The sequence below is a fragment of the Balearica regulorum genome, chromosome 6 (assembly GCF_011004875.1).
Source record: "Balearica regulorum gibbericeps isolate bBalReg1 chromosome 6, bBalReg1.pri, whole genome shotgun sequence".
Taxonomy (NCBI): domain Eukaryota; kingdom Metazoa; phylum Chordata; class Aves; order Gruiformes; family Gruidae; genus Balearica; species Balearica regulorum.
Genome location: NC_046189.1, coordinates 24,306,107 through 24,330,061, shown reverse-complemented (window position 1 = coordinate 24,330,061; position 23,955 = coordinate 24,306,107). Strand labels below are relative to the sequence as shown.

At 37.0% G+C, this 23,955-nt stretch overlaps 1 protein-coding gene across 5 annotated transcripts in view; it reads left to right on the top strand.

The window, feature by feature from the left end:
- SLC4A10 (solute carrier family 4 member 10) overlaps positions 1-23,955 on the top strand; it is a 192,495-nt gene that overhangs the window by 54,849 nt on the left and 113,691 nt on the right. Inside the window, exon 1 of one of the 5 annotated variants that reach the window (XM_075756819.1) lies at positions 11,520-11,939. The exons of 2 other annotated variants lie outside the window; for them this stretch is intronic. In XM_075756819.1, coding sequence (XP_075612934.1) covers positions 11,859-11,939 — 81 coding nt within the window. In that variant the 5' untranslated portion in view covers positions 11,520-11,858. Of the gene's footprint in view, positions 1-11,519; positions 11,940-23,955 lie in introns of those variants that run through there. 2 more of the 5 variants (XM_075756816.1, XM_075756821.1) reach the window with 2 other exon arrangements.

Below are 23,955 nucleotides of genomic sequence, written 5' to 3'. Positions count from 1 at the left end.
ACTGCTTTTCTTGGCTCGATGCAAAGTATTGTCTTTTACGTTAGCATGAGTTATTTCTGTTGTGTTTATTCTAAATACTTCTGTTATCATCAAGTGATTTTTGTAATATTTTGTGGCTAATTACTTAAATGAGTTATAGGGATTCATGTTATAATTGTGGTATTCAAAATGATTTATGATAACTGGCTTTTCATAGAATCATAGAATGGTTAGGGTTGGAAGGGACCTGAAAGATCATCCAGTTCCAACCCCCCTGCCGCGGGCAGGGACACCCTCCACTAGACCACATTGCCCAAAGCCTCATCCAACCTGGTCTTAAACACTTCCAGGGATGGGGCCTCCACAACCTCTCTGGGCAACCTGTTCCAGTGCCTCACCACTCTAACAGTGAAGAATTTCTTCCTAATATCTAATCTAAATTTACCCTCCTTCAGCTTGAACCCATTACCCCTTGTCCTGTCACTACACTCCCTGATAAACAGTCCCTCACCATCTTTCCTGTAGGCCCCCTTCAGGTACTGGTAAGCTGCAATTAGATCTCCCCGGAGCTGCCTTTTCTCCAGGCTGAACAATCCCAACTCTCTCAGCCTGTCTTCATAGGAGAGGTGCTCCATCCCTCTGATCATCTTCGTGGCCCTCCTCTGGACTTGCTCCAACAGCTCAATGTCTCTCTTGTACAACTTTTGCGTGAGTTGTGTAAGAACTTTAATAATGAGCAAGAATTTATGAAATAATAGCTAGAGGTCTCTCATCACCTTGCTACCAAGAGAATGCTGGCTACCATGTATTTGCAAAATAAGTGTTTTCTTTGTAGGGTAGGGAGGAGGCTGCAATTGAGGTTTATGTTGTCTCTGGCCAGCAACTGTAAAATGCTGTAGATTAAATGTTAAAAACTTTTACTAGTGGTGTGTGTCAGGTACCATATTTGACTGCTTCTTTTCATGATTCTCCTTTTACATAATATTCTCCTACTGAGTTTGCACACAACACTGAGCATGGTAAACTGTAGAACTTATCCTTAAACATAGAAATTGGGTTAGTGACTTGGTGAAGAATGATTATGTAGAAGTACTATATATGGATATGAGACTAATCAGACTATTGAAATAACACAGGTGTTCTTGAATTATATCTGAGGTGCAACTTGTGGTGTCATATTATCTTGAAAGGTAGTCAAGAACTTCTTGAAAAATAGATTTGAGAGAAACTAACAAAAATATTATTCCTTACATGTACTTAATGAAGTTAGAATTCCAGTTATTTAAAACTAACTCAAATCTTCATGTGTTTTTTCATATCTTCTGCTTCACTTCTGAATATCCTGTTAGTAATTTATCTGAAAATTGTTCAAATTAATGAATATGTCCTTTAAGATTTCATTACTGTTTGGTTTTTTTTTGTAATAAATGTAGAAATAAATCCCAATCTTGTAGGTCATCAGTTAGAATTCAAATAATTTATATAAAACAAGCTTGATAATTATAATATTCCATTCTACTGTGACTAATGTCTTCATGATGTGATTGTCTCATTACAAAATTGCAAACAGCAGGCAGTTACAATTTGCGATAGTTTCCTAAAAGTTTTTTCATAGTAAACTGCATTTATTATTTTTACCTAAAGGACATTTTACCTTAAGCCAATCCAAGAATGAAAATAATTTAAAGTTATCTGGGTTGGTGGTGTTCCAGTGATGTGGTCCCATATTCATGTAAGGTATTTAAGTTACCTGATATGTGAGACATAAATGTATGGCATGATATGGCTAAATAAGTCATAAAGTAGGTACAATTGTACTAGGTACGATTTTTTTAATGCATTGACAACAAAAGATTGCTTTGTGCAGCTGATGTACAGCATTTTATCCAGCTGAGTTTTGAAAGTCCCAGATATTAAAGCTAGCACCGTTTCCCATGTGACTGTTCTACAGGTGATATAGTTCAAGGTCAGTTTTTAACCATGTGCTTTTGTGAATTTCACAGTATTAAATGCCAACGTTTCTTCTAACAGAGAAAATGGTGTAAAATTTTTGTATCAAATTGGAAACATTTTTTGGAATAATGAGAGCGTTTATGCCTCAGTGTCTATTTTTAAAGATATTGGAGAATGAGGGAAAGAATGGAAATCCTGCCGCTGAATATTTATTCGATGGAATGATGTCAAATCTTTGTATCAATACAAATTTAGTGTTGCTACGCGCCTTCATTTAGTTCCTGAGTCTGGTCTGAGAACTCAGTGATCAGTTTTTAGTCCAAGTATGTATGGTAATGTCTTTCAAAACATTGGACATAGCACAGGCTGAAGCCATGTACCCTCTGAGGAGTCTGATGAGGCTGCTAGACAACTGTCTTGTGGTGAGAACGCCCTTGCTTTATAGTTACCCTTTTCTCTGAACTTTGCGTGGAAATTGGCTCACAGCTGTAACCTAAGAGGAAGTTTTAAAAAGGGCTTTGAGCAGGGGAGATTATAAGGGCATGTAATGAGTGCTTGCTTGCAGAAGCGGACTGACATTTTTTCTTTCTCACTTAGCCTTGGATTTCCTTCCAAACTTACCTGCTTTTTTACTCTTTTTCTAAGTTGGTGAGAAAGTCTTTAAGAGAGGAGGAAGGCCTGAAACAGAGCTGTGCAGGTGGTGGATGTATGGTGCTCCCACTGATGGTCACTGGAGGGAGATGAAAGTAGGAAAGAAATTGTCTAATTCAGGAATCTTGTGTCTGCCATTGTCACTTGTTGGGGACATGGTCTCACCGCTGTTTTTTTCCCTCTCCGAGGGAGAGGCAAAAGAAAAGGTGAAATTGGCTGCTGCTGAATTCCTTTCTCACAACAAAGGAGGAGGTTTATTATCCTGGGTACGTTTAGCTCTGATAGATCTGATCATTAAGATTTTAGACTATCAAACAATAGCTACATTTTGTATGTAATACACAAAAAAAATCTGTCAGGCAGTCCAAGTTCATGCAGTAGTTTAGGATGAGAAATGATAGACTTTCCTCATGTGGATGTATATGGTAAATATATACCTAAGAGAGAATGACTATGAAGAATCATGGAAATAAGTCTTTGCACCTTTGGCAAAAAAACCCCCAAACAAACAGTTAAGTTACACAGCACCACAGTAAATATTTTTATTTAAAGGTCAAGAGTCTTTACAATGGGGCTATGCCAGCAGACCTGCTATTGCACTCCAGGTATTATAATTTCACTTTGGTGTTTACAGTATTCTCTTTACTTAAAGCAGGATATAGTGTTTAATAGAACTAGTATTCACAAGAATTGACCAAGGTGTGTGGTGTGTTGTTGTTGTTGGTTGTGGGGTTTTTTGGTTTGTTTGGTTATTTTACTGTTGCTTACCATATATACTAGCATATATAAAATCACCCACCTCCCTTCAAACCCAGGGAAGTCCCCATGACTGGAATGTGTCTAAGTATTACATTTTCTTCATTTTGGTATTCTTTGTCCTTTAGACTTTTACTTTTTCACAAGTGTCTTGTACTGAAGTAGGTACCTGAAAGGCACTTTAAATATAAAAACAGGCAGTGTCTGACTTTTGAGGCTCCTGCGGGAGACTCTGTATATTCCAGTGGGCATTTTGTCCCAGTTTTTTATCTTTGAAGGAATCATTGGCTATTTTTTTTTCTTGAGGTCTTAACATTTTTATCTATGTCCTTGCATTACTGGGTGTAAAATTGTGTTTTGAATACTTAAAATATGTATGCAATTAAGTTTGTAAAGCATTTTGAATTGTTCTAGGAAGTTATATCTCCTGCCCCATTTTTACCCATAAATATATTTGAATTAGTCTATTTTATTTAGTTTGTATCTCTAACTTTATAATTTAATTCAGAGCATCCCAACATCAGCTTTGGGGCCTGCCTCTAGTTTGGTGGGACTTTCATCTCTCCTTTCTGTGTTCTTCCTACATCAACCAGAGGAGGACTGCCCCCAGCCCAGTACCTCTTTAGTCTGTGGATGCCTGGCCTTGCACGATCATAAATAAGATGTTTAGCTTTTAGTGAAGTGTGTGCTGCTTAAATAGCTTTTCTGTGTCCCCTCCCAGAGCAAGGATGGCAAGACTGCGCTGGTGCAGTTAATCTTGGCTTGTTTACTCTCTGTGGGCACCGTTTTGTTAACTTTGCAAGAAAGCAAATGTTTCAGAGCTCACATTTCAGAATTGATTTTGGAATAAAATACTCCATTACTTATAATTTATTTTTTTAGCTGTGGAGGTGATAAAATTAGGTAGTAATCTGATATATTAGATGTTTATGTGATAAATTGCATTTATAAAACTTTTTTTACTGTCTTACTTTCCATCATATGGTTTTTGTCAAGACTACTGACCTAATCCTAAAGTTCTCCTCTTGTAACAGCTCTTTTCCCCCATTGCCTCCCTTCAAAGCAGTGGCTTTCCCTCCCAACCTTTGAAATTCTCATCCCACGTTACAATCTTTTAAGAATCCAAAGACCATTTGCATAGGACCAGTGTTAGGTTTGTGCTCTGATATTTAAGCATACAAGCCCACTTGTTTTACATGACTGAAAGACGCATTTAAAACAGCCTGCAAAATTTTGGGGTAACTGATGTGTCCAGCAGTTTTCTTTTTGGATGGGTTTTGATTGGGTAATATTGGCTAAAATGGATCTTTATTTATTGTCATTCTCATTTAGAATCAGTGTATTTTGTGGCAAATGGGAAAATCTTAAGTGTGTGTGTAGATGGATTTTAAAAATATCTTTCTTGCCTGTCTCTATTACTGATAGGAGTAAAACTTTCAAAGGACTGTGATGCACAAATGATGTGCAAATAAGCTGGTATTTGGATTTGCAAAGGTATTCAGACATTCTGATTGCTTAGAAGTATAGGTAAACTAATGAGGAGTGCACAGCTGAGTTTGTGTTCAAAGTAACAGTATGCCGATATTTTTATATACAGTGAAGAAACTTGCCTGAGCCTGTCTTTTGCCTTTTTCCCCTTGTTTGAACTGAAGCAGAGTTTTGCCTGATCTAGAGCTAGTTCTGAATATGTTGTAATTCGTCATAATCTTTTTAGAGTTCTTCATTCAAGAAAAATGACTGGGTTCTCTGCTCACAATGGGTATATTGGAGTCGAAGGTCAACAGTGTGTCAAGGTAATTCTCTAAAGCTCTATGCAGATCGAAAACATTATTGAAGAACGCACATACACTTTTTTGTGCTAGGTCTGAAGTAGAAGGGGCAAAATCCCCAGTGGGTAGAAGTCATATAATTTGGTGATGCTTTGCTGATTTGTGCTTCTTGAGAGTTTGCCTGCAGCAGAAGCTGGAGGTGATGAGATTGGATGAGAGAAAGACCATCCAGGAAAAATTCATCAAATTTGTCATTCTTGAAAGGACCATCATAACATATGGTAAGGCATATCATTTACCTCAGGCTTGGAGGAAAATGATTTCTGCTAGGAGAATATTAATTTTATTTCTTACAGAATCAGCTGACAGGGTAGGCTTTCTCCTGGCTGGTCTTCCCCTTCTGTTTTCTCTAAGGGGAAGGATGGAAGCTTGGAAATGTCTTATCTGTAGCAGACAAGCAAGTTGGCATTTTGCCATAATTTTCTGCTAGCAGAGAGGATAATGGTAATTATATGTCAAAATTTAACATTCCTCTTCTTTGAAAGAGAACTTTTTAATGCAAAATATTTAGAAAAGTCAGATCTATTCTGAGGCAGATAAGAAGCTAGGATTAGTGAACTGACAAATTTTTCTTAAGAAAAAGGAGTTTTTCTTCCTCTTCAGGGACAAGGGAGAGATGAAAAGGATCAAAAGAAAGGAAGGTACGAGGCGTGCGATATAACTAGGCTGCAGCTTCAGTATTGTGTAGAGCAGTGCTGCCTGTCTTGCTGTTCCTTCTGTGGAAAGACTGGTAGCACTTGCTTTGCTAATGGATTCTGGCATTTTTGATTAAATTTTTATTTCTTTGTTTATCAGGAAAATAAATTTCTGTTGTGCTGTACCACATGGAGTCCAAATTCCATCATCACCTTTTTAAGGAGGGGAAAATGTTTTCCTATAATCAATTCTAGCATCCCCAATAGTTGCAAGTTAAGCCCTTAGTCAGCAATGTCCTTAGTTAATAAAAGGAAAGAGGTTTTTCCCAGGCTGTGGCACAAGTTACAGTACTGTTGAGGTGCTTAAAAAAAGTGGAAAGCTTTGCTTTCTTTAAAGTCAGAAAAGGAAGGCATGGTCATTTTAAATAAAACCTATTCACCTTCTAGACACATAGTTAAAATTAATCATTTCAGTCTGATTTTACAAATAATTTTCTAGAATACATGATTTACATAAACATAATTTTGCTAAGAAAATAAATGTACAATTGCAAACTTTGAGGAGATTTTTTGTACTCCTTATTTTCTGTATTTTTCTAAGAGCAAATATAACCAACCATCTCTTATGTACACGCTGGAAGTATAGGATTGCTTCTCAGTAGTCTGAGAGAAAGGTGGTATCTGCCTTCTACATGGTCTTCCGGGAAATGGGATGCCAGACATTTTAAAGGTTTTTTTTTTTGGTTTTTTTTTTTTTTAGATAAAATACTGGATAGAAATCTTCCTTTCTCTTTATTGTTTTAAGACTGTTTATTATACATTTATTCTAATGTGTTGGCAACGTGTAGTACAGTGATCTGGATTGTCAGGGACCAGCCAGAGATACAAACTTCAGTTTTAGCGCTAGGATACAGGAACACTGACAGTGGGGTATTTGGAAAGGCAGGTTTTGATACAGCTACGCTAACTGTTAGGCAGAATTGGAACCAAGCAGTTAATTTGCTGGTCCATGACCACTATGCGGTCATGGTTCAGGTCTGCCTCTGCTCGTTTCCTATTTTGTTTTAGAAATGTTTCGAGTTTCCATTAACAACAGTTGTGGTTATCCACAGATGAGCTGATTAGACTTACGTAACGTCTGTTGAAATAATCACAAAAGGAGAGTCTTTGAACAGTATCTCATTTGAGAGAACAAAGTAGGTATGTCCATAAAAGATAACAAGTTTTTACTGAGTTAAGAAATTTAAACTTGTATTTTCAAATGGTTTTATTTTTTGCCTAGAGAAGGGTATTTACACTTTATAACAAAAATAAGACATTAAATAAGAGATAATATGTCAACTAGAGGAGGGTAATAGAAACAGTCCTGTCATTAGGATTAAAGGGGAACGGATGATCATTAATTACTTTTGAGCTTATTGCACTCACGTACAAAGATATTTTTAAATCTGTGTTGATCTGAGCAATCAGCTCAAACTTGAGATCAGATGAATTATTTTGGTTAAGAGAAATTGCTGGGCTATTTACATTGTTAATACCATTCTACATATTGAGATGAAGGTTGGTGTTTTCAGCACAGGAGAAGCCAACTGTTACCAAGTCATTTTTGTTCGTTTACTTGTTTGTTTGTTTCAGAGTTCTAAACTTATTTCCAATCAGTGTTGAACCCCAAGGAATCTCCTGATTTTTCCATATGTCCTGCTCTTGGTACTAATTCTGCTGTACCTTAAATTTCTGCTTTTTTCTTCACTTGTCTGCGTTTTCATGATCGTCTCTTGTAGAAAAGCAGGAGTGAAAGGCACACTCCTGGTCTTTGATTTCCTGCTCTTGCAGCCCTTCAACCTCTCATAGGTAAAAAAACCCCAAACATGAATGACAATTTTGTATGGATTTGTGTTTGTTCCAAAATTATTCTTTTATGTGAATATTTTTTTCTTTATCCTTGGCACATCCATGTTGACACCTACATGATCTCCCCCTTAGTCTTTTGTTTGTTAAGCTAAGCAAAGCAAGTATTTTCAATTTCTTCTCAAAATTTTCGTGACCATTGTAGTAGCTTTTATCTCTTACAGTTTGAATTCCGTTCTTAGGCATAGATGATCAGAATCAAGAACAGTAAAATTTTAACAGAGCTTCCATGTTATTGCATTAATGTTGATGTCTATGTACTAGAAATATTTTCCCTGATAATTTTATAATTTCCATTTCTGTAGGGTGTTATGTTGATAGCTCATAATTACTCTGTGATCAGCTTTGTCCCCACAGATTCAACCACTGTAATTTTCAACTGCTGAGCTCTCAATTCTTAGCAGAAACTTCATAATCTATAAGATCACATCTTTGCATTTTGTATTACTAAATTTTACCCTATTTTTATTCTTGTGGTCCTAAAGGTAATCCATGTCTTCTGGTGCTGTTCCATTCCTCACATACTAGCAGTGCTTTCCAATATCAGAAGTTTTTTGAACAAACCCAAACTGTGATTTTTGTTATCATTCATACTACGTATGCTCTGGTCATTAATAAAAATATGTAGTAAAATTGATCCCCTAAAGTGTTGCTGAGGAAAATGCATTAGTATTGTTCTTCCAGCTCCTTTGGTACAGCACTAAATCATCTCACCTTACTTTTACAATGTGCAGTTCCTTTCACTGATCTCAAATGTTCTGTATCATGATCATTAGTACTAGCAAACATGATTTAAATGTAGTTTAAAAAGCTGAGTGACAGAGCTTCTGTTGTTTGCTCACTAACTGCTTAGGTCAGGTCTTTTTGATATGAAGCTGATTTGTGATAGATTCAAAGTGAACCATTATTTCACCTTGCATAATCCACAGGAACACTCAATTTTCTTTTTTTCTTTTTTTATTCTTTCTTTTTTCCTGTAAAGAAAAATGAAATAAAAGCAAACTATATTTGTAGTAATGCTTTTGTATGATATAAAGTAATACCTGTTGATATTCTAGAGGGAATGGATTGACCAGATTTTTGCTTTAACACCTCTCAGAATAAATATCTATACTTTATAGAATCATAGAATATCCTGAGTTAGAAGGGACCTGTAAGGATCATTGAGTCCAACTCCTGGCTCCACACAGGACCAGACGAATCAGAGCATATGACTGAGAGCGTTATCCAGATGCTTCTCGAACTCAGTCAAGCTCGGTGCTGTGACCACTTCCCCGGGGAGCCTGTTCCAGTGCCCGACCGCCCTCTCAGTGAAGAACCTTTCCCTGATATCCAACCTAAACCTCCCCCGTTGCAGCTTCGTTCCGTTCCCTCAGGTTCTATCATTGGTCACCAGAGGGAGGAGATAATACTGTATTTATACCCTCTCTCTGTTTTAATGTTGCTAATGAAATGTTAAAAATTTTCACTTTTGCAAAATAGTAATTGTATTGCCATGAGGAAAAACATGGAATAACGTCTGGGAAAAGATTCCGCTAGCTGGGATAATACACAATTTCTTCTTCATGCATATTTCTGAGTGCATTTATAATTTGTCCTGAGATCTTAACCTAACTCAGGAAAATAGTCTTATATCTTGTCTTTTGCTAGCTCTTGAATTCTTCAAATGTCCAGCTGGGGGAGAGATGATGTACTCTTTGTGAGCAGAAACTCTAAGTGATATTTCTGACAGCTGTGGTTACAGCTCCTAGCTTTGCGTTTTTCACTCTTTGAGCGGAGATCATCATGTAGTACAAGATTTGCATAGAAAGAGCCTACATAATGTTTATGAAAGGTGGCTTGGCAACACACGTTTTTTTGTCTGGTGGCCTTCGTATCCTAGCTAGGTGGCTTGAGGGGACTTGGAAGTGGTTGACAGCCACTCAAAGATGCCAGGTACTTACTCCCTTATGTAGTTACAAGTAGCTACTGATCAGAATATAGTACTGCAGAACTGAATGTTTGCATAGGAGAAAATAACAATATTTAATAATGTATTATTATTTTAAAATTACCTTTGGAAATAGAAATAATTACCTTGGGAGATATTCCCATTTCATACTGATACAGGGAAAGCTATTTGCCCCTTCTTTTACTGCTGAATCATTCTTGTCTATTTTTTGAAGGGCCTTTTGTCTCCTTGTGTGTGTGTATTTATATCCCGTGCACATAGATTTAGTAATATTTTCTTGCAAGTTGAAAGTGAATTCATGAGTTATTCTGGAAAAACTTTAAAAGTGGCAGCTTTCAAGAACATTCGCTAATGTTCAGAGTGATAACCTGACTGCCACTATCATCAGCTGTAGAAAGACAGTTGTCAGGTTGTTGGGCTTCAAGATTAACTCTCTTGGAGAATATAAAAAGCAGCGGCAAGTCTGGCCTGATCCGGTTCCCTACTGCACTTTAAAGCCCCCTAGGGCTTCACTGACGAGCCTCTCCTAGGCTACGGACCGTGTCACCAGAGACCCTATGTGAATGTGTGGCTGAGTTCCATTTCCCTGTAAATGAAGCATCCTTATGTTGAGGCAGTTCCACACTGTATAAAGTGAATGAGTTAAAAATTGATAGCAGACAGTTTCTCTCTCTAAAGGGAAATATGTGGTATTCATGGATGAGACCAGTTTGCTGTTATCAGTGTCATAATGTGAATGGCTATAAGCCAAACTTGATTAAGTTACTCAAAAGAGCAATTACTACAACTGTATAATAATAATGTTAAACTAACAGAATAGGATTTGGGTGAATTAATTTAGAACCATTTACTTCTATTTTCAGCTTCTACTTATATTTCAAAGTAAAGAAGGGCATCCAAATTAATTGGAATAACATGCAAGCTGTAGTTAAATTAGGGAAGATTTTTTTTCTCCATGTTTTATTTGTCTGTAGAATTTCACCGGTTGCAATATATTTCAATATGTGTTGAGGGGATGTTCCTGTGTGTTTAAGGATGTGGACTGAGCGCCTCAATAGGACTTTCTCACTGTGCGAACATGAGCAATTTTTCTGTGGGTCTGGAATTCAGAGGAATTATTAAATGATAACCTTTTCCAGTTTGTTAGTGGCACTGTTTCGTCTTAGTTCTGTAAAGTGATTTTTTTTGTTTTGCATAAGTTTGTTGCCATAATGATAGCAACAATAAATACAAATAATGATTTATAATAATCAATATCACTTGCATCAAGTATGTGTTTAAATAGAAAGTCATTATTACTTTTCAGTCTTAAGAATTTTAAAATAATTACATTTAATCCTTTTACTAAGGAGGATACTGTACGTTTGTTAGCTTGAAGGGTCTCTTGTATCAGAAAAACCCCATGCATGATTGTTTTGTTTGATATCAAAACACATTTTTGCTGTCATAATACTGGCACATTTTCAAGGCATGCTGTTTTCTGGCTGCTAGCAGGGAGTAATGGAAACAATGCAGTGATAGTGCAATTTTTTGAAAAGAAACACTAAAAATACTTAAGCAAGCAATGTTTTTAATTTAATAGGCACTAGGATTCATAAGGCTGCATAAAATAGCTGTTTCAGTACCACAGGGGTATTTAAATGCCTTGCTGCCTATGAATTGTTTATAATTTCTTTCTGGTAATTTTCCTTTGGATCAGATTGTGATGCTGCTTCTGAATAGTGATAGTGCTTGTTGAGGGGTGGTCATGCAAGCAAAATTTGATAACCTCGATATGTCACTTCATCTGCTGTTTTTCTTTTGTTAATGCAAAGCTGGTTGCATAATATCTAATTTCTCCTTTAGCTGACCACAGATGAAAACAAAATCTATAATGGCAGCGCTGGATTTTATAAAAAACGCAAGTGAGGAGTTGAAGGATGTGGCTTGTTCTGTTTGGATGATGCAGGATTGCTTTAAGCAGTAAGCTTACTGTTTTCAGATGGCATTAGCAGCATCAGTGATATAGCTGTGTCAGCCTCCTTGACTACTGGATGTCTGTAAGCGCACAGAGGAAACTATATTTAAGATCTGATATCTTGAGGGTAATGACTCCAGCACTGACTGAAGGACAGAATGGCTGCTAATGCTTTCTTCGCTAGCCCAGAAGATTTTGAAAGATAGATGGGTCTGTGATGTACTTCTGTAAGACAGGAAATGCAATTTTTGGGGGTCTCTGGAAATAGAAAGGTCATGCAGCTTGGAACCGGTGAGACATTACAGTCTCTAAGTCATCAGGTATGACCTCATAGTTTATCCTAATATTTCTAACACAAGGGTTTGTTTTACAGTTTTAGGTCATTTACAATCTCTTTGTCTGTGTAATTGCTTCATGTTGGATTTGCTACAGGATTTATAGGGTAGACTGTTTACATAAGCACAGCAATGTATATCTTGGAAATCTAACATGTTGTTAATTGCTATTTGAACAATGTAAGGTTATTCCATATATATTTTCAACCTGGTTTTATTGTGAATATTTCTTTTAACTAATTCATGGTAAAAGGTTATACCTTTGCTGTAAAGTAAAATGGCAAGATTGTATTGCATTTTTGTTTTGCTTTATCTTTACATGGCACACAAAGCTATTGTGTGAATGTGTGTGTTAGTCAGATGAAATGCAGTATGAGACAACTGTGTACCTACAGTGGCAGGTTATTTAAAACAACGTATCACATTGTGTAACAGGACTGAGCTATTTTGCAGGCACGGATCTTGCTTCATTTTGCAGTAGTAGATTTTTTTTTTTGTGCTTCATTTCAAATCAGTGTTAAAAATAGCTCACTGAACATAACAGTGAAAGTTTGGCAAGATAACTCTTCCCTTTTTAATTATTACACTCAGTGACACATACTAATACTGAATGGGTTGTAAAAGAGAAGATTAATAACTTAAATATGTAGAATGTTGTTTAAACCCAAATTTATTTCACTGAAGCATGTCTCCTCTTTGGTTTTTAACTGTTGCCAACTTTATTGCAAGGCTGATACTTTTGTATCTGCTAGTGTATTGTGGTGATGGATGGGAAAGTCAGAGTACATGAAAGAAAACAAGTATATGGGTATTTTATATAGGAAGATAGTGGCCTAATTTCATGTATGGAGCACAAAATAGAATTAGAGATACTGTTATCACTTTAGGTGTTATAAATGCTAGATAATAGCTGTTGTTTCCCTTTAATACAGCATAGAGCAATGAATATTTGAAATTGTAGGAGAAGTTTATTTTAAAAAATGATATTCAGCTTCATCTTAAGAAATTCTAGATGTATTTGCAGAACATTTCCATGGCAACATGTTTGGCCATGTGTTTTAAAAGCTCAGCTGAAGCCTGAAAGTAGCGTGCAATTTTTCTGTCACTTGCTTTAGCCTTGTGAAACAACAATTTTCATATATAACTGGACTGCAGATTGGCAAGGGTGAGCAGTATTTCCTGACCCCAGAGCACAGGATTAAATGATCAAGATTTAAAAATATTTTCATATTTCCACCTAGAAATGTGAACACGTAAAACATAGATTTGATTTTGCATTTAGAGCTGTATTCTGGATTCACCCCCGTTTAATAACATTTTGTTGGGAGCACGTGTGTGTGGGAGACCACAGAAGACCAAACTTGAGAATGTTCAGCAAATTGCTTCAGTAAAAATGGCTGTCTTTTCATTTTTAATTAGAAACATGTTTGTAAAAAATGTTGTATTACTTTTACTGGCCATAATTTATAGTTTCCCAGTCTACTTATCCAGCTTACATTCTTATTAATAATGGGGAAAGACTGCCCTGCTCTTAAGCTTGATTAGGTTTGGAATGATTTAACTATACCTTTCACTTGCTACAAGATCTTTTTAATCTGTTAGAATTTATTTTCAGTATTTTAATGTATTAGTCACAATGAGTACATTCTGTTTCTTGGCACTGGAATGAAATTCCTGAAAGTATTGGTTTCATGGTATTTTGGTGATTTGCAGGGTATTTATGGACTTTTAAATAGGACCAACCCTCCTCCCAGCTTCTTTGTTTTCCTTATTCAAGTATAACTTAAAATCTTGACTTAGCTGTATTTGGAAGTTGTTCCTGAAGTCTCCTTTGCTCATTTAAAATAATCAGATCTTCATGGAATTCTGCGTAACTGGAAGCTATAACAGTATGCTATATGCTTATCCTGGACTCTGTTTTGTCATTTATATTAATTCTGCAAACTGTGATCTGTGGATGTTTTTGAAATGCAACATTGATAATAATCTCCAAATAGTGCAATAGACATCCCTTGGGGCCTGTTTAGGATAGAAACTGTATCTACAGAAGTAAATAAATCAGTGAAGAATGCTTGCTTGGGCAAGTGTATGTTTAGGTCAGTCCATTTTGAAACAATGGTATTACTATTGCAAGTGAGTTTGAGTATGTTTTTTCACTCGAAGGATGTAGTCCCATTATAGGTTTTCTTCATTTGGAGGGACTAGAGAATAATAGCCCAAAGGAATGTATTAAGGAGGTGAAGCTCTTTTGTAAGAGAAAGAATTGCAGCAAGGTAGAGATGCACACATCAGAGCAGGGAATTTGACTGAAGTGATCTGAAAACTTAAAACTATTTTGCTTGTTTAACCCTCCCCCCCCGCCACTCAAAAAAGAAAGGTTTAGAATATTCTTGTTAATATTTGGACATATTGCACAAATTTGGAGTTACTGAATCCAGTGGCAGTTTGTTGGTATCAACTTAACAAGAAGGTTTTTTTAATACCTTCTTTAAAACTATACTGTCCCTCTTCAAGTTGGTTGCAACTGTCAGTATTTGAGGAATGCTGTGTAAAGAAGTATCTCTAACTAAAGAATTCTTTCCCCTTGATCATGCATAACAAATACACATCTATGAGTATGTGTTTCCTTATCTGTAAATGTTCCTCATCACAGAACTTGATGATAAAGATCTTACAAAGAAATAAAGCTCTGTATGGATGTTTTAGGAACAGCATTAACTAGCAAGTTTGGCAAGAAGCCCAAATTTGGATCATTTACCAATTCTAAACACAAATGCTTGTACTCATCATGCATGTACTCAGTTGTACAGTGCTTTTAATTATTACTGATTGCTGTTCTGATTCCACATAACTAGCTTTTTTGGTAAGTTATACTGCTGCTTTTTAAGGAAATGCCAACATTAGGACAAATAAGAGATCATGGCCAAACATTCAAAAAGGGCAAAATAACACTAGAAGCAAAAAGTACTTTCAGAGTGAGTTGAAAGAATTCAAGTCCTTTTGTCTTACATTAATCTCCCTCCCAAGAGATGATCATATTCTCTGGTTGAATTCTCCTCTTTTAGTATATTAATTCATATACCAAGTCATTGGGCCTAATGACCTGATTTAGGGAAGGCTTAGTATAAGCATGTCAGAAGGGTCTAAAACATAAAGTAACATAGCATAAATATGTAATAGCTAACTGCAGGGTCACAAAATATATAGCTAAATGACTAGTGTTCCAAGACTGTTCCATTTCATGTGGTATTCCAAGAATATCACAACATGATCATTCTGAATAAAGACTATTTGAATGAGTTTTGCAGGGATGCAGTATGAAAATGTGAATAAAGTATAAGCTGATCCATAATTCTGGTAAATTCTAATAGATTGGTTAATTAGTAAAATCAATACAAACTACAGACTAAGCTACATAATGCTTTCCATTGTACCATACTGATTTCAGTGTGACCCTAAAAGGGAGAGCATCACTTTCCTGAATCATTTAAAAAAAATGTATCAGCAAGAGATTACAAGGTGGCTGATGATAAGGTGGGGAAATACTGCTATTCCCATTTTATTAAGGGGATCAAGGTTTTTCTTATGTTTAAGTGAAACTTCTCATATTTTAATTTGTGCCCATTTCCTCTTGCCCTGTCACTGGGCACCACTGAGAAGAGTCTGGCTAAGTCTTTGCTACTTCCCCCCAGTCAGGTACTTGTACTCTCTGATAAGACTCCTCTGAGCCTTCTGTTCTCCAGGCTGAAACAGTCCCAGTGCGCTTAGCCTCTCCTTCTGTGACCTTTGTGGCCCTTTACTGGGCTTACGCTAGTATGTCCATGGCTTTCTTGTAAGAAGGGAGCCCAGAACTGGACAGAGCGCTCCAGTTATGTCTTAACAGGGCTGAGTAAAGGGGCAGAATCACATTATCTGGGAAGGAAATTCAGATTCTCTGTTAACTAATCAATCAAGTATATTTAAAGTACCTGAATAAAAAGGTATCATGTAATATGATATCACTAATAACAATAATAATAATAAGAAGAAGGGGAAAAAAAAAAGGTAAACTATGGGGAACATGAATTCCAGGCATTCATAAGTTGTGTTTTTTAGTCAACTTGCCAAAAATGATTTGTTAATTTCTACTGGAAACTTGGAGCTTGCATGGAGCGCTCAAATGTTCTCAACTGATGCCGCAAGCATCAACTGATACAAAATATTCAACTTGGTGCATTGAATGAAAATGCAAAACAGGAATTAAGTGACATGAGGGAGTGTTGAGGTATTGTAAAAATTTGCTCATTTTTTGTAATAGCTTCCCCCTTTTCCCCCCAGGCTGCTTAAATAAAAAAAATATATAGGAGCCTTCAGTGATTCAAGATCCATCCGTTTCTCTCCTGATAACATAATGAGTTCACTTGTATAAATTCTCTTTATTAAAGATTTTATGCAGGTACACAGAGAGTCATTAAAATACATGCAAGAAACCATACCCATATGGTTTGTATCTACATTTAATGCCATTAAAACTATTCTAACAAAAGCAGTATCAGTTTTATGTCCCAATCCTGTGATAAAAGTTTTCCAGGAGAAGCAATGTCACTTTTCTGCCTGAATCCTGCATATGGAACAGCAAAGAAATACCTTGTCCTTGCATTAGTAAGGGGAGCTGCAGTTGAGCAATTCCATTCAGGTGTGGAGTGTTTGGAGACAGGAATTTGTGTGGTGGAGACCTGATGTCAAGCTTATTAGGTGAGGGGGTTAACTCTGCTTTGGGGGGGGTTTCTGTCTGAGAGTTAGCCATGCAGGTCAGTTATACCAGCTGGTGTCACTCTTTAGTTCAATTTTTAAAGGTATTTAAGTGTTTATTTCCTATTTTTCTGTTAAGGTTATCTGACATACTTTAAACTTAAAAAAAAAAAAATCAGCTTTCTTTCCCCTTTTCTACACCCCATTGTTCATCTCTCTTTTCTAGTCCTGTTCCAGCCGTAAATTTTGGTGAATATACAATTTTAGACTTCATGCATGTATGTGTGTCTTAAAACAGCGGTTTTGCATATCACAACTTAAAATGTAAGTTTAGGCAATTCTTAGTATATAAGAAAGTAGAGGTTGGTTGGTGTTACCTCAGTGTTGACCAGCATGTAACATTTTTAATGGACTATACATCATTAGAAAAATCTAATACATATGGAAAATACAAAATGATAGTTTTGTAACAGTGACAGTAATATAGTGATTTCTTATGGCAATGTATATTCTGCTGAAGATTATTCCTGAGTGCTTAGATTAGCAAGCATAGGCCTAGTTCTTTGAATGCTACTAAGGATGAAGCTCAGTGTCTGATAACTGTGACTGGATCTTATCTTTAGAACATCAATTGTGGTAATTGTGCTAATGTATGTCAAAAATACGACATCTTAGATCACCGGGGCACGGGATTTAATGGAGGTGGCTGGGTATTGCCAGTAAAGTTCAGCTAACATATGAAATGTGAAACACATGAGAATGAAAAGCTGTCTTGGCATTCTTCTTTTGTTCCGAAAGGAAGTGATAACCTCTTTCTCCAGGAACTTGGTTGCCTCACTGCCTTCTCCAGACTTGTCCCTTCTGCTACATCTCCGTGTACTGTCATCAGTCCTTCTGCACGTAGTCATGAGTGAGCGCCTTGCAGTGACTCACTGGGCTTTGTTATTGCCTAGTCTGCCTTCTGCTGTCCTCCTCCTCCTCTTTCCTGAGTGGTCTTCTATTTTGTAGAGTGCAGATGCACTGAGATTTCTCAGCCATCTAACTTCTAATGCAAAGATATGTATTTGCTCTGGATATCAGTGAGATGTAATCTGTGCTGTCAAAAGTAGTTACTAGCACTGCTTTTAGTCCTGAACATCTACAGTAGCAGCAACCTCAGCACAGATCTGAGATGGGCTCTGGGTCCTTTTCTTGCTGCTTCAACAGATAAGAAGTGTTAAATTTTTTCCTTTTTAGTATCCTGGGCAATTGCTGAGACAGATTAAATTTACATTTTTAGCAACGTCTGTATCATCAGCTATAAACAAATTTTCCTGGTAATAGCTTAGACTTTATTTCCCTCATGGGCCTCTTTTTATGTCCATAAAAATGTCATTATCAATTTCTAGTTTAATTTCCTTTTAATTTTCCTGGTTTTGTTTGGCTACACAGTACGTACCTGTAGATCTCTAATTTAATATGGGAACCTAAAGAATAGCACCTTTATCTTCCACTATGCACAGCATAAAATTTCTTCAGGTGAACTGAAGAATCTCTTACGCTGTTTATTCAGTCATAGCAAACAAGAATGAGAGTCTTTGGCTTTGGACACTTTTGGCACATGTTTCTATACAGAGCTGGGCAGCAGGGATCCTATAACGTAAATTGGTTAAGCCCTGGAGCTGATGCTGTTCCCATAATGGATGCTGTTGCCTTCCCAGCATGTTCATTACTATATATCTTCCTCTCCTGGGTTACAGTTTACTTATTTGAGATAGACATAGTGATGTATGCTGACATAGTAGACAATTATGGAACAACACTGCTCTTCTCAGAAAACAGCAGGGAGTTACATAATTTCCAAGACAAGAAGCACCCCATGCTCAGTAACCCTCGCTTTGGGAGACTGTGTTAATGAAGGCAGGGTTTTCTTTCCTTCATCAGGTTCCTAGTGCAGTTCTGCTCAGTTTGAACTTACGTGTATTTATAACTTCACAGTCTCTTGTCAGAGGACCTGTTGATCAATCTCAGCATGGGACTGGAGATCTCCTTCAGATATCACAGTTGCCATGTCTTTCCTTGGAACATAGAAATATAAAAATGGTTGTGTTGGGCTAGGCTAAAGATACTAGCTCAGTATCTTGTCTCTCTGGTACTGGTCAAAAGTTTAGGGAAATGTGTGATAGTGGGGCAGGTGCACAATGATAGATCCTCTCAGAGAACCTCACCGTTCATGGCTCCAGGACTTTTCTGTTCCAGGAATGGTGGGTTTTGGATTTGGTACCTTTGATAGATTTCTCTTCCCTGAACATGTCCACACATTTCTTGAACTCAAGTCAACTTTTAGTTTCCTCCGGAGTTATATGCCTATATGCTGCGTGAAGAGCTATGTCTTTTTGCTTGTTTTGAACCTGGCTGCAGCTGCCTTTGTTTAATACAACTGTCCTCAGTACTATGTTGGGAGAGACAGTGAACAGTAACTTCCAATTCAGGCTCCGAATACCTATCGTGTTTTTATAGACTTCTAATGTGTCTACCTCATACAGTGGATATTCTTGTTCTCCACCTTTGAGTCTTTTCCATTTCAGCTATATCCTTTTTGGCAAGTAGGAACAAATTACACTTGATATTCAAGCTGCAGGTACTTAAGATCTATACAGTGGGCATAAGGATATTCTTGTTTTGGTCCCTGTGCATTTTCCAATTTGTAGTGTTCTGTTTGCTCTTTCCCCCACAGCTACTGAACAACATGTTCATGGAATTTTTAACCAAAACTCCAAGACCCCACTGGTACGTGGTGGTACTCAGAAAGTTTCACTATATATGTGAAACTAAGGGTTGTTTTTCTCTCTTGTGCATCAGTTTGCAACTTTCCCGTTGAATTCCATCCAACATGTTATCATCCGTAACACACTTAGTGTGCTAAGGGCCATCTGCAGCTCTTCATATTCAAGCTTTATCTTTATGAATCTGATTAGCAAATTATCTGTCATTAGCAAACTTTGTCACCTTACTGCATGTCCAAAATCATCTATAAATTTGTACTAGTGCAGATCTCACCAGAATTCCAGTGATGACTTCTACACTGGTGACCTCCTCCTGCCAAAAGAAATTATAATTTACCTATGGGTTCTGTTTTCTACATTTTATAATTTCTTAGCCCAGCAAAAACCTTTCCTCTTATCCCATTGCTGCTTAGGTTCTTTCAGTTGCCTTTGGTGAAAACTCATGCTCAAAATCTTTTGGCAGTCAAAGTAGACATTATTAACCAATTTTTTTTTATTCACAGGCTTCTTAACTCCTTAGAGGAATTACAGCAGGTTTGTGAGGCATGATTCCATGGGATCAGTTGTTTCACAGTATATCATACTCAGGTGCCTTGTAATTTTATTCTTTATAATAATTTCTCTAAATCTGCCCATTACCAGCAATAGGCTTGCTGGTTGATTGTTTAGAAACACTGTTTGGAAATCTTTTTAGAAGTTGACATCATGTGTGTGGCCTTCCAGTTCAAAGGTACTAGAGGTGAATTCAAGTAATCCAGTTTAGAGGTACCAGAAGTGATTTCAAGTAAGGATGTTACACACCACATTCAGTGTCTCACCTGTAGAATTTGGGATTATAAACTGAGTTTTGTTGACTAAAGTATCTTGAGCGTAATTCTGTTGGAAGGACATGCAAATTTAATCTCTTTACTTCTAGGCTGGCTGGATCACCATAGAAATGTAATGTAGCATAACAGTAACAAGAAAACTGAGGAAGTAGGAACACTCAGAAAGTGTTTAAACCACAACATAGACAAGTACAAGATATTGATCTTATCAATACAAGTGTTTATCTTCTCAACACTTATAAACATCTAAGGGGCAGGTGTCAAGAGGATGGGGCCAGACTCTTTTCAGTGGTGCACAGTGACAGAACAAGGGGCGACGGGCACAAACTGGAACACAGGAAGTTCCACCAGAATATGAGAAAAAATTCTTTACTCTGGAGGTGACAGAGCACTGGAACAGGCTGCCCAGAGAGGTTGTGGAGTCTCCTTCTCTGGAGGTATTCAAAACCCACCTGGATGCGATCCTGTGCAACCTGCTCTAGGTGATCCTGCTTTAGCAGGGGGTCGGGACTAAATGGTCTCCAGAGGTCCCTCCCAACCCCTACCATTCTGGGATTCTGTGATAGTAATGTCACAGAGAGCTTCCATTTTTTCATGGACAGATTAAAAAAGTCATCACACCTTTGCTAATCTCTTATCATTCTTTGGCATGAGCATTACTTTTGTGATTGAGTGATGAAAAATGAACAAGAATGAGAATAACCATGAATAGAATTTTCAAGTGAATAATAGTAGTATTTATTAATTGAACTATGCACAGGATTTATTGACTTGATCTTTATGCTATTGAAAAGGAGACATTTCTTATAGTTTACTTACAATTAAACATGTCACCTGCTACACCCCCCCCCCCCCCCATTATTTTTTTTAGCAGATGAGTAATAAATGGGCATAGAGAGTGCTAGATAAGCTAAACTGGCTGTTCCAGTGATTGTGAGGTGAATGGGCAGGCTTCCTGACTACCCTGTGCAAGTCAGATTCACTGCTAAAGGGAGAAGTGGGGACATTTGCTTTTTCTGGTTCTCCTTTTTTTCCTCTATGAAAATTCCTTCAGTTTAAATGTAAGCTGTACAGGGAGAGGCAGTTTCAGTCTTTGGTCTTATGAAAGCTTTGGGCCTTTTTGTTTGAAGGATAGACAAAGGTTCAAGGGAGATTTCAGTTCTGTTGTTCTAACTGTTATTGCTTCTAGTCTCTCGTTGAGTTTTTCTATGCTCTGCCCCAGTTTAAAAATATGCTTTTTCTGTTTCTAAGCAGAGGAAAACTCTTATGATAGGCACTTTTAAAAGTGTTCTCTTGTAGTCCATGACAATGCTATAGTTTAAAATAAAAATTATCTGGAATCTTATCTAGCTCCCATCCTGCTGAGTTCCCATTGACTACACAGGAGTTGTGCAAGGTGCAAGTTAATGTAGGAATTCATACTTATTTTGGGGAATAACATCTTTGTTTGTCATGATCCACTCTACTGAGAACTCCAGCACTTGGAAATGGATTTATAATCCTGATGGATTACAAACCTGCTTCCTTGAGTTTTGAATTCTGCCATGTTTATATCAGGAGATGAAATTATACTAGAACATAAATGTTTCAAAGAAAATAAAATTATTACACATAAAACTTAATCATGTTCTACATGTTGGTGCCCCTTTGATTTTAAGCGTGCATATTTGTGACTTTAATAGTATATCAGAGTGACAGGGAAGGAGTGAATTTCAATTCACTTTTTTTCTGTATTTTTTTTCTCAGGCAAATCAATTCCTAGACCTTTAATGTGTTAGCTGAAATCTGGAATTCCCATATATAGCAGACCTGATTGCACCCTTATTTGGGGACCAAAAGCCCTGTGTAACTTCCTGGGGTAGATATGGTTTAAAATACATTAGCCGGCTTCATTCTGTTTACAGTCCTTTGCCTTCAGAAATCTGCTACTTGAAAACAATTGTTGGTAAAGTTAAGTATCAGACATATTAGCTATGATGTCGAGCTTGGAAAAGAGTAAGTAGGCTTAAAATAACAAAACAAGCTCCTTAAAATAAACCCCAAACACTCCCTCCCGAAGAACCCAGACATCTGTATGTCCAAGGGTGCAGAAGAACACTTAACCAGTGATGTCATTTACTCTCTTGTGTACTATATCTTGAGAAGAATTAAGCAATCAGTATGCTATTCTGGCAAATGATCCATAAATACGATTAAAATTCCTGGGAGAATAGGGCTCAGATTAGTCTAGTTCTACATTACAAAAGATTTATTAGCGTACGTTGGCATGAACTTCTAATATAGTTACAGAGTGTACAAGTATAAAATGCCTCGACCAATACAGCTTATATGGACTTGGCATGCAATATAAGCTTCAGTGGATTAAATCTTTTCATAGTATAACTATGTCATAGCATATCATCCTTATCAACTAGCATTTTAAGTCACAGTGTAATTTATTAAAACAACTAATGTATGTCAGAGAGAGTATATGTAACAGCTTCAGGTAACAAGTTTCAGGATATATGAAACAGCAACAATCAGGATGGTACTGTTTCCTTTCTCTTATTTTTGATTGCTTTATTGGTCCTTGTTTATCTCTGTGCTTTCTGATGCTTTTCATGCTCTTATGTCAATTCATGTCCAGATTATACTACTTCTGCTGTTCTCTGTGCTTTCCATCTTCTCTTAAATGACATCTGCCTCCATTTTAGCCTCCTCTCTGTGCCATTCCTGTCACTTCTTTTTTTCCTTCAGGTGCAAACTTCCTCATCTCCTCCATTATCTGGTCTTCCTTTATTTTCTTGGTGTTTCTGGAATGTTACTGGTCTCACAGAACCCGGAGGTTTTCTTTTTATTTCCATCCAGCCCACAGAACTTTGTTACCTTGTGTATTAATGCTGCCTCATCTGTGGTTCTTTCTGTGGAGACTGTTACCTTCAACAATATCCACTCTGAATTTGGGTCAAAGATACCTCTGTGCTCTTGTTCTTAAGCTCTGCCTGCTCCACCTTTTTTTTTAAAAAAAAAACCACAAACCAAACCAAAACCCAACCAACCAATAATAGAATTTCCTTCTGCGTGCCTTTCTAACATTTTTGTGGTCTGCATGCACACTACTCTACCTATTCCTGTCTCTCTGTCTGACTTTGACTTGCAAGTTTCTTGCATTCATAATTTCTCACCCTTCAGTCTCCATATGGATAACCATCCAACTCTGTAGCTGCCCTGGTGCTGCTGTTTCTCATTTGAATTGTATTGTGCCAAATCAGCTACACACTTTGGTTGGTCTTCTCTAAACGCTGTGTTCTCTGAGTTCCTTTTTTGTGATAACTATTTGAACTTTTTCAACATTTTTATTCTCTCCCTCTCTCCAAGAATGGAACTTTGTGAAACCTCCGTTTTGTCGCTCTTAATGACTTCTGCTCTTATTTCCTTTATTCCTCTGTACTTTCCTTTGTCAGCTTATCAGTTCCCTTTAGACTCAATTTTTTTGTTCTTCTCATACACTTCCAAACCCTTCTGACAATTCATGGTCCTGGCTGACTCCCAGTATCCACTTTCTCAGTTCCTAATGCCATCTGCCATGCTTCAAAGATACTGCTGACTATCTGGTGAAAATCTTTTGATTCTGCTGACTTTCTGTATTTCTTAATCTCTGGGAATTTTTTTGTCATCTGTTATGAGTATCTTTGCTTG